The following is a 16,150-nucleotide window of genomic DNA, read 5'->3' as shown; positions in this document are numbered from 1 at the left end:
CTTTTGAGATTACACGTGGACTTAAATTAACATTGCCAAACAACACTAGCCACAAAGTAATCTCTCCATTGGGACATTGTTTTTTTTAATAATAAGGCCATACCTGTCAACCCTCTTGTTTTTTTCACGGGATTCCCGTACTTTACAATTTTATCCTGCTATCATCCCTTAAAGCTTTTTTCCCATATTTCTACTGTATTTGTAATCTTTCTATGAAGGGTGGCAATAAACATCAAAGAGCCAATCCTCTCTATACACAACCAATACCACTGAACCACCAGGTGGCCCCTGTTCAGTGCTTTCATTTTACTTAGGCATGAAAACACATTAAAATAAATATAAAAACGGCTAAATTTCATTTCTTTTTATTACAGGCTCCGTTGCCGCACCTATACAATCCCCAAAACAGTTCATGTAGCGCTGCGTGACTATCAGATGCGCTCCATAGTGATACATAGATGCTGTTTCCCGAACAGGTTCTGTACACGTGATTTGAAGGGGACACTTTGGGTTATGGGTGCGTATATGTATATACATACACAACACCCAACACTGGTCATGACACGGGTTGAAGCAGCTCTCATAATCTATTATGCAGCATGACATGAGCGTGTATTTTATTGGCTTCTGGCTATTTCTTGCAGCTTTGTAATAGACCAATGAAGAGATTTTAGGTAGATTTCAAAACGGAAACAAAATCTTTTTTACTAGGTTGGTTTGATTGCAATTTTAAGACCTTTGAAACACGGATTTAATACTAATTAAAGTCTTATTTTTACACAATGGAATTTAAGACTTTGTAAAGATCCATGGACACCCTGCTAATGCAAAGCAACCGACACCATGGCAGACACAGTATGGATATCCTCATTTACATTTATGCTAAAGAGAACATTCAATTAATTCATACATTTTACTTCAGCTCAGTCCCTTATTACACACATACACTACGACCAATTTAGTTTATTTAATTCACCTAACGCATGTCTTTGGACTGTGGGGGAAACTGGAGCACCTGGAGAAAACCCACACCAACAAAGGAGAACATGCTATCTCCACACAGAAATGCCAACTGGCCCAACAGAGACTCGAACCAGCAACCTTGCTGTGAGGCGACAGTGTTACCCACTGAGCCACCATGCCGACCCCTATGGAGAACATACTTTTCTTTAAAGGTTACAAAGTTTGTTTCTCAACTAATTTAAGCTAGTGCATACTCGGAAAATATGAAGATTTAGATGCCCTTTACATCAGTCCATGGAAAATAACTTGTTTATCTTTGTATACTGTGGGTTGTTTCTCACGAAACATTTTAAAAGTCAACAGTATGTTTTGGTTCTACTGTTTTAGGATATTTTGGAGCTCAGGAGCAAGTTGTCTCCAGTTTTGTGTTGTGTGTGTGTGTTTGAGTTGCTTTTTGTTGCATGCTTCACTGGCTTCCCGCTAGTCACTTTGTTCTAAAATATCATGCTAAAAAAAGATGAAACTTTGGAGTGAAAGTTAGGACACAGGTAGAGAGATTCGAGTTTGAGACTAAGGCAGAGATGAGAGAAAAGAAAAAGAGGTCGCTCTGCATGAGGTTTTCTAGAATAGGGATTTTCTCTCTTTTTTCAGGGATGGTCATTTCCCTCTGTGGAAAATGGGTCGACTTTCTTCCCATGAGGAGACTCGTTCTCTACAGATGCTCTCCTTGCACTAGCAGATAAAAACAGACAGAAAGGCCATTTGTTTCCTTTATCAAATTGTAGGAGAAGAATTGTAAAAAAAAATAAAGTCACATATTGAGTTCACGACTGAGTTTTATTATATAACTAATATGATGCCATCTGATTTATGACGGCTTTTTAATTGCTACAACAAAAGTCATTTTAAAAAGCTGCATATAAATATTTTTTTGCACATTCATTAATTGATTTTCCCTTGGTTTGTCCTTTTATTCATCAGGTGTCGCCACAGTGGAATGAAGTACCATTTTTGCACTGGGTTTTTATACACTGTAAAAACAAAAATGTTAAGGTAACTCAAACTGTTTGAGGAAACCGATTACAACAAACCATTTAAGTTTAAAAACCAATCCTAATGAGTACTGTTAACTTAATCCATGGGAGTAAACAAAGCAATTTAAGCACAGTAAAACCCAATAAACAAAGAGGACTCAAACCAACTGAGTATACTTCAAAAATCAATAAGTTAAGACAACTCAAACCATTTGAGGAAACCGATTGCAACAAACCATCTGAGTTAACTAATCTAAATGAGTACAGTGAACTTACTCCATTTAAGTTGAAGTAATGAGGTATTTAATTAATTCATTACCTTCAACACTGAGTTCAAAACTCTTTTCAAATGAGTAGAATTAACCTTCAGTAAATTCAGCTAACTCATTTCATTTGATAAAGTTGAGTGTTTTACAGTGTAGAAATATTATCTGGATACTTGTGATGCACATAAGAATATGTAAATGAGAAAGACTGGATTATGCAAAACAAATAAGAGAAGTAAAGCACAAATTTCATTGTAGGATAATCAACAAAAAGGTTTGAATTTTTGGATTTCGGCAATGCAGGTAACACATTTTTAAAGGTCCTCTGAAGTGCTTTAAAGGGGCGGGGCATATAGTAGCTCCTCCCCCTTTAAGCAGCCAATAGCATTTCATTTTTATCATAACTCTGTTGAGCTCAAGCATATAGCAATAGCTTCTTCACTCAAAAAAACTATTTTGCTGCTTGTTCAAACTACTTATGTAACATGAGCATAAACCTGAATTAATTATGTAGAACCCTGCATTGTTACAGTGCACTGTAAAAACTGCTGGGTTCGACACAATTCCTTAATGTAATCTCAACATAAATAAATTTAGTAAACTTAATAATTTTTACAAATTTAATTTAGGAATTTTGTTATTTCAACTTATTTACTTTAAAGTTGCTAGAACAAGCAGCAAAAATAACTGTTTCAGAGTGTTGAAGAAGGCAGGACATGTCAGATACTAGAGATCAGTTGATTGGTCAAAATATTTGATAAGAAATGTAAGTATCAGATGGCAGAAAAAGTTTTTTATATCCTTTTTATGTGAATATTGTCACTGTTTTGGAGCTCAAAAACATTTAACCTACTTATTTATTTTGAGTTGAATCAACACAATTCTTGGGATTGTTTTGGAGGATAACTTAATTTTTTTATGTTCAATCAACTTAAATTTGTAAAAAAATAAGCTAACTTAATCAATTTGTGTTGGGACTATGGGCCGATATAGGATTCTGACGGTATGATAACCTTGGATAAAAATGGCAGGGTTTGACGGTATTGTGATCACTGCTCTAAAATATATTCTTTTTAAATGTCTGGGTAAAATGTCTCTTTTTCCTCCTTTGAACACACTGTATTTTATTTTGAGAAACATTTAAAATATTTTGGAGCAGTAAACATGTCAGGCTAAATGATTCAAATCAATCTTTGGCTTCTGTTGTCTTCATTAGTTTCAAAAACACAGATTTTATAACATTTTAAAACACCATCTTGGAAATCTTTTCTGCTGGAGATACTGTTGTCCTAAAAAACTTGAAAAATGAAAATAAAAAATCTTACACATATTGTGTATAGATACCTACATACGTAGGAATGGTATAGCACAAAATTTTGGCAGTATTAAAACCTTGACTTTTCCAAACTGTGGTATACCTTGAAAATGGTTATTGTCCCATGCCTGCTTGGGACAACATGAAAGAATTGTGTGGACCCCAACTTTGTGTGGACCCCAACCCCAAAAATGTATTCTGATTTAAGGACCTTAAGTGCATTTTATGTTTTCTAGGCCTGTATACTTTTTTCAGACTCATCGCAACCTTTTTTCAAAGAGGACTTTTTTTTCTCCAAATAAGATAGGGTGGATAGAGACAGCAGAGAGAAGAACCATTTCTCTACATGGCAAAGCAATGCATCTCTTGCAGAAGCATGTCTTACTCACAGCAGTTTAACTGGTAGAGAGAAATAGGCCAGACTAATGGAGTGTGTCTCAGAAAACTGAGGCTAGCAGTATTCACACACACACACACACACACACAAACACGCACACGCACAAGCACACGCACACGCACACGCACGCACACACGCACACACGCACACACACACACACACACTGTCTGAGGACAAGTGTATGGCGTTGCCTGATTAGTAGTATCTTGTGCTTAATCAAACTACATTTTTGTATCTCTTTTTAATTTTGTTTGTTTCATAAATCCGTGCTGTTGATTACACTTTATGTTTGTTTATGGATTTTACAAAAAAAATTACCTTATGTAAAGTATTTAGAAGAGCTTGTTAATAATTCTAAGTTTGTACTTTCTCTGCTTGTTTGCAATGCAAGGGTAAAAAAGAAGTAGTGATTATTACAGCATTTTCTGTACTCGAGGAACTCTGTGTCTGTAAATGCTAATGTTTTATGAATGTTTTATAAGTGTTAGTCTAGCATTTGCCGTTTACTGTAGTCAAAGTCAGTTCAGTCTTATAGTTTAGCTTTTGCACAGCACTTCACATTTAATAAAATGAGATTTGGCCAAATGTGTTCAAGGACAAGTGAAACTGAGAACCCACATAGGTACAATAAACTTTATTACTTGTAAATTGATGAAAAAGTAATGCGATGCACTTGCTAATGACAGACAGGACACAACTGTGGCATATGCTGGTCATAAAGCATGTTTCCTGTTCATTTTTCAATTAAACTTTTTACTAAAATTCTTGTGTAGATTCTCTATTTTGTACAAAGCCCTTAAGGAGACATTGGTGATTAAAAAAGAACTGAAAGAGAAAAAAGACCTGTCAAGTTTCTGTTTGTCAAGCAATTTTCTTTGACAAAAATAACACTGGTTTCCAGCAAAACTATTATGTTACCCCCAAAAAACATTCTTTTGCAACAGTGTTGTGTTTCTCTGAAAAACTTGATCACAAAGCTACTTAAATATATTTCTATCACAAAAGTTTCACAAGCAATGCAAAGTTTGGAGAAAGAAAAAGGGTTGCGGTGAGTGTAGTTTCTGAGGGATACAGATTCTTGGGTATAAGCAAACATTTTGCAAACCATTGGACCATTAGAAATATGTCTGTGGAACACATTGTTTTTTGGAGAATGCAAAAGTTTTTTTTCCCTAAGCAAACAAACCTTGCAAGCTAATGCAATTTTTCTCAGGAGACAAAACATTTTGCAACCAAAAACAAAGTTTCAGAGGGGTTTCTAAAGGGAATGTAAAACTTTTAAGAGTAAATTAAATTTTCACAGAATGGGTAAGATTTGAGAAAAAAAAAAAAACTTTGTGCATCACGGTGGCTTAGTGGTTAGCACTGTTGCTTCACAGCAAGATGTTTGCTAGTTCGAGTCCCAGCTGGGTCAGTTGGCATTTCTGTGTGGAGTTTGCATGTTCTCCCAGTGTTGGCGTGGGTTTCCTCCAGGTAATCCGGTTTCCCTCACAGTCCAAAGATATGCGCTATAGGTGAATTAAATAAACTAAGCACCTACTCACACTATGCTATCCGAACCGTGCCCAGGCCCGTTTCCCGATTTGTTTGAGAAGTGTGAGTGCTCTGAATCAGGCTCAGGCATGGTTCACTTGGCCAGCCCTGGTCCAGTTGAAAGAGGTGTGCCTGAACGCAGTTCACTTGGGCTTTGGCGCGATACGCTTGTGTGTGAGTGCAAACCGCACCAAAGCACGAAACTGAAAGTGAGACGTGACTTTTAAGGGATGGTTTAATATGGATTTATTAATCATTCTTACTGTTCAGTGAACGCAAACTGACATAGTTTATTAAAGACGCAAACCCTTCACTGCATGACAGCTGCGCACCTTCAGCCAACCTCCTAATTCCTGCTGCACAAGGGTTTTATGATTGTTTATGAGCGTCAAAAGTGGCTGATCTGTTCGATTAAATATCTGACTGCGTGTTACCGCATCCCAAACGATATAACTGAAGAAATCTCCACTGTGCTGAGGGGGAGCGCTTCTGACCACCAGCGCAAAGTAGCATTTACTACACAGAGTCGTAGCACACTGACTATGCAAAATATTTAAAACCGAAATCGATTTATTCAGATGATATTGACATTAAGATACTGTCCGGCAATAACGACTGCAGCTTTCGTAGCTTTTATGGCTCTGTGTAGTAAATGCTGCAAATTAAAGAACACATTTAATAACAAGATTTACTCCAAACTCACATCATAACTTCAGTCGAGTGTTTGAAATAAATCCTTCAGTGAGATGATTCTGTAGTGGTGTGATTATAAGTCATACTGAATTGGTAATTTTCTGTGTTTCTTCTTCATTATGTATTTGCAGTTTTCATGAAAGTGCCCTCTGGCCTTTAGAGGAGATATAGTACAGATCACAGAACCGTGCTACCTTGATAAAATGTGAATGACAGTCGCAGCCTTCACTCACATTTCAGTTTTAATTTTGAATAATTTCCTATCCCTATTTTCCATCAACTTGTACTCATAACAGCTCCTGTATTACTTTTTAAAAATATCAATAAATGCATTAAAAGCATTTTTAACTCCTGGTTCTCAGAGATTTAGATGAGTCTGTCTCTGACACAGCTCAGGAAAGATTTGTAACCCGTTGAAGTTTATGAACATGATGTGTTGTAGACTTACTGATGTGTAGAGGTAGCCCTCGCTGTTCATGCCTATATAGAGTCCAGTCTTGGTGCTCTGGATGGCGACTATCCTCAAGCCCACAGGAATCAAGTTGAACAGCACTGCGAAATCCAAGAGACAAAGATTTTAAACATCAGCATGGACATTCAGAAACTTGCTGTATAGGAAATTAATGATGAATGACTCTAAATATTTCTTCTTTCAGCACCTTATGAAGAATGAGGATTTCTTTTTAGTACACCCCAATACCCCTCCTCCCCCCAAAAAACATTTGACAGTTTCAGCAGAAACCTCCTGAAATTACTGACCCCAGTAAAATGAGCTTTCAGAATCAGTGAGACACATTAAAGAGAAACGGAGAAATCTCTTTACACCTTAGCCAGGGTTTCCAGAAGTGGGATGTTAGCTTGAGGCATGTGCGTTTTGTGTGACACCGGGGCGGCTCATTCAAATGGCTTTTGTGCTGTGGATGAGAGTGTGTCTATTTTGGTGTGGCATGTTGACCGACGGGATGGTTGGTGAGAAACGTCTTGAGCGACATGTTGACTTTAGCGGTATTGACAAATGGCCCGGGGCAAAGTGTCTCTATGGGAGCGGTACAGATTTGAGAAGCCCCCTCCTTATGTCGTGACAACCTCGGACAGAGCGATGCAGACCTCATCTGAACCCAAAATCTTACATAGATAAAGACGAGCATCAGCTGACATTGTTGAAAGACAGAAAAATGGAGAACATGTTAGTGAGTATTGTGGAATGATTTGGTAACACTTTAAAATAATAATCCATTAGTTAATGTGTTTACTAACATGAACAATTAGTAATACATTTATTACTGTAATTATTCATTATTATTCAAGTAATAAAATGTTAGTTCATGTTAACTCACATTTCATTAACTAATGTTAACAAGCGCAACTTTGGATTTTAATATTGCATTAGTAAATGTTAAATCATGATTAAAAAATGCTTTACAAGACTATTTATACGTAGCTAATGTTAGTAAATACATTAAATAACATTAATCAATGGACCCTTGTTCTAAAGAGCTACCAGTGATGTTTTTAAATTTTAGCTTTAATATGCTTTCGCTTTATGTCTTTTTGTTAAACATTATGTCATTATGCTTTCGCTTTACATTAAACATTATATATATATAGTTTTAGACTGAAAGCAGCCAGAAAAGAGAACAATGTCAAATTTACTGTCCAGCTCAAAGACGCTGCATTAGTAAAACCTTGCTTAAGAGTTGACTAGTTGTTTTTTTTTTTTTTTGGTAATTTGATGCAAATATGATATGAGTCAATAATAATCAACATATTAAAACCTTTAAGAATTTAAATTTTAAAAATTGCTGTACCGGTATATTTTACAGTACAGATATGCAATACTGTAAGTACATTTACATTTACATTTAGTCATTTAGCAGACGCTTTACATGTACGTTTAAACAAATGGCACTGTAAATGTAAATGCAGTATTTTTGCTGTAATTGATTTACTGTAGATTCTACCGTATATTCTTAACAGTGTAGATTTAGCATTAAAAACGGCGTTTTTAATTTAGCATTAAATGATGACAGCAGCACCAACTTTACCAACTTTTTGAACTGGTTCAGAAGTAATTAACGATTGTCCAAAGATCATCAGACACCCTGAGCCCTTAAACAGCACTCATTACCATCTCATCATCAAGTTATACATCCGCCTCAGTTCGTGTTTACATGTGACGTCTTGTCGCCCTACAAACACTAACTGCCAATCTTTCTCTGTGGCCTTGGTGACTGTTGTAGACATAAAAAAAAGGGACGACAACCTAAGGTCTGCCTCTGTCAAACTCCATCTGTGCTCGGCATTATGGGATATGGGTCAGGGCATGAAACTAGCCTGTCGTTCATCCTCTCTCTCTATTATGGAGGATCTTTTCTTTTTTCAATATGCCTCAGCACATTGTGTTAGTATGCTGTCAACAGCTCTGACGTCTCGCTGTCTGTTGAAGACCTTCAGAGTTTCTTCCCCCTCACAGTAAGTTTAACAAGAGTCGTTGGGTCCTGGAAGACATTAGTAAATTTCTGTGAGTGTTTAAGTGTTCTTAAGGGTGCAATGCTGCAGGTTTCATCTCTAGTTGACCATATCTTCCAGATGCCTAGTAGTAAAATTTCTGTCACCAGATGGACATTTTACAGGCAACGTTGGGGTAATACATTCCAAGTAATGGGAGTTATGTAATCAGTAGTTAGTGACGTTTTTAATGTAACTAATAAAGTAATGCAGTCTTTTCTCATATAAAAACATGAGTTACTTTTTTTAAAAAAAGTAATAAACTTACTTTGTTTTCTTATGTGTCAACTGACAGCTCTCCTGTCCTGATGTTGAGAGAAAGCAATTGTAAGTGCAGATGTGTTGTGCACAATACATGTAGAGATGATGCTTACAGCAATTCTAGCTGATATATCAAAACATATTTTGTATTAGTAGTCAGTATCACCTTAAAATGAATAAAAACGGAAATGCTTTTGCAAAATATTCATTGATGAAGAGTGTTGAATTTTCTTTTTATGAATCCAGATCAATTAACATTTCACTTTTGGTGCAAAATGGCCTTATATTTTTTAAATGTTAGAAGTGTACATTACAAAGTAGAAAGCTCAGCCCAAATTAAAAAAGTAATTTAATGTTGGTGGGAATGCATTAGAAATGTAATGTAATAACTAAGTTTTTTTTTTAATGCAAAGCAGTTCCGTAACACATTAATTTTCAGAAATATTTTACTCAGCACATAGTTTACAAAGTTAAAATGCAAAGAAATAAATAGTGATTTAATGTTCTGCTACAGCTGGTATTTGTAATTTCATATACAGTTAAAGTCAGAATTATTAGCCCCCCTTGTCTGTTTTTTTCCTGCCAATTTCTGTTTAATAGAGAGAAGATTTTTTCATCACATTTCTAAACATAATAGTTTTAATAACTCATTTCTAATTACAGAGTCATCTTATCTTTGCCATTATGACAGTAAATAATATTTGACTAGATGTGTTTCAAGACACTTCTATACAGCTTAATGTGACATTTAAAGGCTTAACTAGGTTAATTAGGTTAACTAGGCAGGTTGGGGTAATTAGGCAAGTTATTGTATAACAATGGTATAACACTGCTTTTATTCTAGCCGAATTACAACGAATAAGACTTTCTCCAGAAGAAAAAATATAATCAGACATACTGTGAAAATTTCCTTGCTCTGCTAAACATCATTTGGGATTAGGACTTCTCTCCTCCTAAATCCCCGGGTCTGAATGCAGACAGAGTGGGTAGCAGTGCAGCAAGTCCCCTATCTATTTCAACCATTAGCCTTGCCAGTAATCTGGAGGATTTTAAAAATAGGCGAACAAAGCAGTACGGACATAGGCAATGAGTCTGAATGGTAACGAACTTAACTGATAAAAGACAAAGTTCGCCATTCTCCAACTCTCGTACAGCTCTCCCGACAAAAATGCTTGCTTCAAACCAACAGCTTAGCTATATCGGCCCTGACAGAATCGCAGGGAAAAACATGCAACAAACCCGTGGATCATGGAAACAAACACATACTGTATGTGTGCTTACGCTGTCTCACCCAGTCATTGGGTTTCACAGCTTGGCAGGTTTGCCTTGCCTCTGGAAAGCATGTGCTCTCATGAATAATTAAGCAGCAGGGGCTTCTCATGGAGGTAGGATAAGAAAACTCCTCTATGAATAATAATGAGAAACCGTCATCACTCCACTAGCAGATTTGCATTACGTCACCGATTTTGATCCCACCACAAAAATTATTTTAATCAGAAGATTAGCTGACAAAAGCTCAAAGTTATCCAGTTTTCCCCACAATTAAAGCTAATAGGTACTTAATTTGTCTAACTTGATGCTCAACACACACAAATCAGTTAAAACCTCAAAAAAAAAAAAAAAAAGTACTCCAGGGTGTCTTGAACCTTTATTGCGCAAATTGCAAAACAGTTTTGTCTAAAATTTAGTTAATCAAAAAAAAGCATACAGTAAGACCCCTTTTTTTACAGTAAGCATACAGTAAGACCCCTTCAAGAGCATATGTTGGCTTATTTTTTTAAAGAATGAAATTAATAATTTTAACAATGATGCAATAAATCAACTATAACATTATTTATCTATTTGTCAAATAAACAAAATAGTTCTATTGATGTCAGAATAATATCTTTGGCTGCCAAATATATAACGCGTTTTTGTTCAAGTCTGTTTTTTAAAATGTATTTTTATTACAAAAATTGATATATTTTGCCACTAAGTTCTACTTCTGTAGCTTTTAGTCAAAGTAACTCAAAAATTAGCCTGGTGCACTGCATTACAATTCTAGACTAATATTGTAAAGCATAAGGGATTGCTTTTATATAACATTAACAAGTAATCCATGATATATTTAATTTTAGAAATAACTTACACTACACTTATTGCAATACATAACTTTTAATAGCAACTTTTCCCAATACTATTTACAGGATAAATGTGAACTAATCCACAGATTACATAGATGTGTCTTTTTCCTTTGTTTAACCTTTCCTTCAGCTGTGATCTTTTTTTTCTGTCTAGACACTGGCCTCACACCATCTTTTCTTCCTCACAGCTGTCTTGTTCTCTTTGGTTAACCTTTTCTGTGTGCCAAAAAAAGATTGCCAGAATTTTGCTCTTTAAGAATCTTTCTCTCTCTTCATCTCCCTCTGGCCATACACTGCAGATAAATACAGATGTCATTTCTCTTCTGGGATTGATAATAAATAGTATTACTAAGAAATTATATAAAAACAATATTTCCACAGTAGCTATTTAAAGTTTCAGATCAATATCAACAGATATAATGTGAAAAAAATTCATTTACAATTTTTTTTTTGTTGGGTGTTTTGATATTCAATCATTAATTTTCCTTTGGCTTAATCCCTGTATTTATCAGGGGTTGCCACAGTGGAATGAACCGCCAACTTATCCAGCATATTACACAGCGGCTGCCCTTCCAGTACTAGGAAACACACTCATACACCAATTTAGTTTATTCAATTCACCTAAAGCGCATGTCTTTTGACTGTGGGGGAAACTTCTTGCTGTGAGGCGACAGTGTTAACCGTTGAGCCACCGTGTTGCCCATTTTTTTAAATATATTTTGTATAATTCATATCTGTGATCCTTCAGATATCTATCTATCTATATATATATATATATATATATATATATATATATATATATATATATATATATATATATATATATATATATATATATATATTTGTGGAAACCAGAAATCAGGTTTATTCGAATGAACGAACAAATGTTCATTAATGAATAAATAAATAAATAAATAGAGTTCACACTTGACTGATGATTGATAGAGCGTGTTTGGCATGCTGTCCCAGGAGAGAGCCCTGAGCTCATAAAATCCTTTAGCCCGAGGCTCCCTCCCGTTTTAGGGTGAGAGGGGAGTTTGAGCTCAGGTAGATCTCGAGAACTCGCCTGCTGTAGTAGCATGCAGTAGTGAATGCTTTTAAGAGATAACTACTTACTAGGAGCATGTCTATGGTGCCGATTTGGATTAGTCAACTTAAATTGTAAGTTTTTGGGTGGTGGGAGGAAACCGGGGGACCCAGGGGATTCCACGTGAACAAGGGGAGAACATGTAAACTTTGCACAGAAACGTCAGCTGGCTTGATGAGAACTAGAACCAGTGCATTCTTGATGTGAGGCAACAGTGCTAACCACTGGGACACCATGCCGCCCATCTAGGAAAGGAGAGGAGTGGAAGGGGGGATTCTTCAAAACGAAGATTGCTGTGATATGGAACTTAGGGTATTTATAGTGAGTTAGAAATCGAATCCTGAACTGTGGAATGAACGACCAGTTGTGTTCAATCATAAGCATGTGCTCCTCTCGAAATTAGTAATTAGTTTATAAATCAACTTCAGAAATAAAAAAAGATCCCCTGTAATCATACTGCATTGCATTCATATATTGCTATTCTTTTGTTTGTTTGTTTGTTTAAACTTTATTGTCCAGTCTGCTTGGCACAGAAAGGAAATTTTGTCTTTAATACTGGTAACATAAATAACCATACAACAACCACATAATAGCACTTAGCAAAACAACCACATTTAAAAAACATATTAGCCCGATACATATTATTACAGATCATTCTTAACAACCACCCAATTCAAACAGTAATCCGATTTAGGACAACAACTGTAATTGGGACAGATTACTTTTCATACATTTACATTTAACATTTAATTTATGCCCTGCGTGACAAACGAGATATTGGATGCGAGTATAAACTGCTGAAAGAGTGTTGTTTTAATGGAATTTGATACTGCACACCGTATTGAAAAAAACCCCTCCGCATTTCGCGATGCAGGTGTCTTCCTCACTGACTCTGTAAGTGCAGAGAATAGTGTCAAACAGCCGTGTATGTTTGAAATATCCGGTCACAAAATGCAATGTTAATCCTACACAGTAGTAATAGCTTGATTGCGGTGTTTACATGTCTGTACTGCATTTCAATAATGTGAGTAAAATTGGCATACTTGTCTTAATTCTATTTCTGTTTAGTCTGATTATGGCCTCAATCAGATTAAATTAATCAACAATCGCTGTTTACAAAGCAGACTCTTAATCAGAGTATTGTCTTAAAATGGGATTATTGGTGTCTATGTAAACAAACTAATTGTTGATTGTTTACTTCTATTTTCTTTTTTGAAAGTCACTTTGAATAAAAGTTTTAGCTGAATTTTGAATTGCAAATGTAATTGTGAGATAATGTTTTAAATTGAAAATAATTGCTGACATAGAAAATCACAATGCTAAAAAATACATACATATCTACCACAGCAAGACACGAAAAATTCTGAGAAAAACAATCCCAGTCATGATACAAATGAGAAATTACAGCAATACACACACAAATATTAATATTCGGAGAATCACTTCTGTATTTAATTGGCTGTTATGCCTCCCAGCCTAAATCAGAGTCAACATTTCTTTTTTTTTTTACTCGATGACATTCAGTCTCGGAGAAGGTGAGTCAGAAAAGTGAGAAAATGCTGTATAAGGAATCGAATTTAGTTGCAAAGAAACCAACTCCACCTGCCTCTCTTTCTCTTTCTCTTTCTCTCTCTCTCTCTCTCTCTCTCTCTCTCTCTCTCTCTCTCTTATCTTTTCAAGAGTAAGTACTTGAGCAAGGGTGAAATGCATGATCAGCTCAAGATGTTCATTGGCTAAGGGTGAGAAGTGTACGCATACACACACACACACTCCGTCACACTCGCACACACACAGCAAGAATCTCATCATTCGTCTCCCCGTTTTGCTCATTAAGACATTACATAATCAACTTGTGGCTCAAGCAAAGACGAAAATGATAGGAAAAGAGCCAGTCGGCCAGGCTGCGTACTCTTTTCTCCGAGGGGGCACATGCTCTGTGATGGAACACCTATCACTGCCACACCAGCTGTTCTTTTGGCTTTGCCGGGAACAAGCACTGTGCCATCTGGGGACCTGGTGATAATCATTGTAGAACTACAAAGTTTGCTTGAATAAATTAAAGACGAAAAATCATGCTGCTCTGTATCTGTAAGTAGATGAATCTAAGAACATGAGCTCTAACCACCCTGTAGAGAGAAAGCATAATTCTTGCACAGCAATTTCTGACCTTGTTAATCTTATATATATATATATATATAACATTTTCTTCTGCTCACTTTGTGACCTGAAAAAGGCCGCAGTAAATCTAGATAATTGTTTTTATTAGTTTTACTGAATATTACAGGGCATGTTTGCAAGAGCTTATGTATGCAAACAGGATTTTATGAAGGCTTCCAGGTCAGGTCTGGATTTGAGGTGAAGGAAAGGTTTATTTTTGAATATTAAGGTTTGTCATTAGCATTGCTGGTTCAATAAAGAACTTTAACATTTCTGGAATATTTTAATTACATTAAAGAGCATTTATTGTGGCGAAGCATTCATTGGATTAAGGATAAACAGGTCTGGGTTTTAGGTGAAGGAAAGGTTTGCTTCTGAAAATGGAGGTTTGTCATTAGCATTGCTGGTTCAGTAAAGAACTTGAACATTTCTGGAATGTTTAAATTACATTAAAGATTATTTATTGTGGTGAAGCATTCAAGCCAGGTTCATTATTGATATGTGCCCCCGTATACATTTTTGGACAGTGTGAAATACGTCCCCAGGAGGTAGGTTTTTTTTTTTTTTGCAGTTTTTTTTTTTTTTGGGAATCAACCAGAGGCCACTGTGTACACTTTTTCAGATCTCAAATTTCTTTTGCCAGTGCCATTCGTGCCTGCAGTTATCGTGTAAATCCACCAGAGGCCACTGTCGACTGATTGACTGACTGAACAACCAACCAGTACCCCCACCCACCCTCTTTCCTGAACTCAGCCGATAGTGTTTTCAAAAGCACCGGTTGACCCACCCATAGCTTTCCGTAACCCAGCAGACAGTGTTTTAAACAAGTAATCCAGAAAAGGAAAAACCCTTAAGGGCCGCCAGACTTTTAACATGTTTTCAGATCTTATCACATTGTCACCCACTTATTTACTTGCTTATTTTATTTTTTGTATTTTGTTTTAGTTTTACCTAATTTCTGAAACCATTCTTCTACAGACTCGAACCCTGTTGTCACAGTTGCAACTACTAGGCAAACTGGTAACAGCAGAAAAGTAGTCCAACAGAGGTAAGCATTCAGCTAGTAATGCGAAAATAAGCTCTTGTTTTAAGGAACAAATGCAGCCATACTACATAATTTGTGCTCTCCAGAAATTTAATTGGGGGGGGGGGGGGGGGGTACATTTTCACAATGAGCATGTGTTGGAAACATTCATTGGATTATTGAAAAAGGAAATGATCAGAGATGGCAAAAGTACACACATCCTTAACTCAAGTAGAAGTACAGATACTCATGTTTAAAATGACTCTGGTAAAAGTTGAAGTACTCACTACACTTTTGTACTCAAATAAAAGTAAAGTATGGCCTGAAATATGTACTTAGGTAAAAAGTATTCTTTACTATACCTGTTTTAGTTTCACTACCTGGTAAAGTTTTTTTTTTTTTTTTTTTTTTTGAGGTCGGAAGTGGAACTTTAACCCCATTTAAATGCCAGATCTGAACAGAAATGTCTCAATTACCTGTAATCTGGTTGACCAATATGCATCTTATTACCCAGCATAAACATGACGTTAGCCATGTTTACATCGCTGATTCTCTGTCTCATCCATGTTCGACCTTCTTGACGTTCCCATGGTAAGCTTAATAAACAAGCCTACGTATGGTGCGTGATCAGAGGTTTAAAAAGTGCACAGCCGCAAAATGACAAGAAATAGATTGATTGAATCAAAAAGGCATTCAAATTGTGCAATGACAAGAAATAATATAGATTGCGCCACAAAACACAATAAAAGGAAAGTAACGAGTCTAATTAAAAAATGTTAGGAGTAGAAA

At 36.0% G+C, this 16,150-nt stretch overlaps 1 protein-coding gene across 9 annotated transcripts in view; it reads right to left on the bottom strand.

The window, feature by feature from the left end:
- The window catches only part of fgf11a (fibroblast growth factor 11a), a 196,894-nt gene that overhangs the window by 26,477 nt on the left and 154,267 nt on the right, over positions 1 to 16,150 (bottom strand). For 8 of the 9 annotated variants that reach the window (XM_073906522.1, XM_073906523.1, XM_073906527.1 and 5 more), the window contains one exon: positions 6,650 to 6,753. In XM_073906522.1, coding sequence (XP_073762623.1) covers positions 6,650 to 6,753 — 104 coding nt within the window. Of the gene's footprint in view, positions 1 to 87; positions 977 to 6,191; positions 6,754 to 16,150 lie in introns of those variants that run through there. The other variant, XR_012382410.1, reaches the window with a different exon arrangement.

This window comes from Danio rerio, chromosome 7 (assembly GCF_049306965.1).
Source record: "Danio rerio strain Tuebingen ecotype United States chromosome 7, GRCz12tu, whole genome shotgun sequence".
In the NCBI taxonomy this organism is placed as follows: domain Eukaryota; kingdom Metazoa; phylum Chordata; class Actinopteri; order Cypriniformes; family Danionidae; genus Danio; species Danio rerio.
This window is presented reverse-complemented; position numbering and strand designations above follow the sequence as displayed.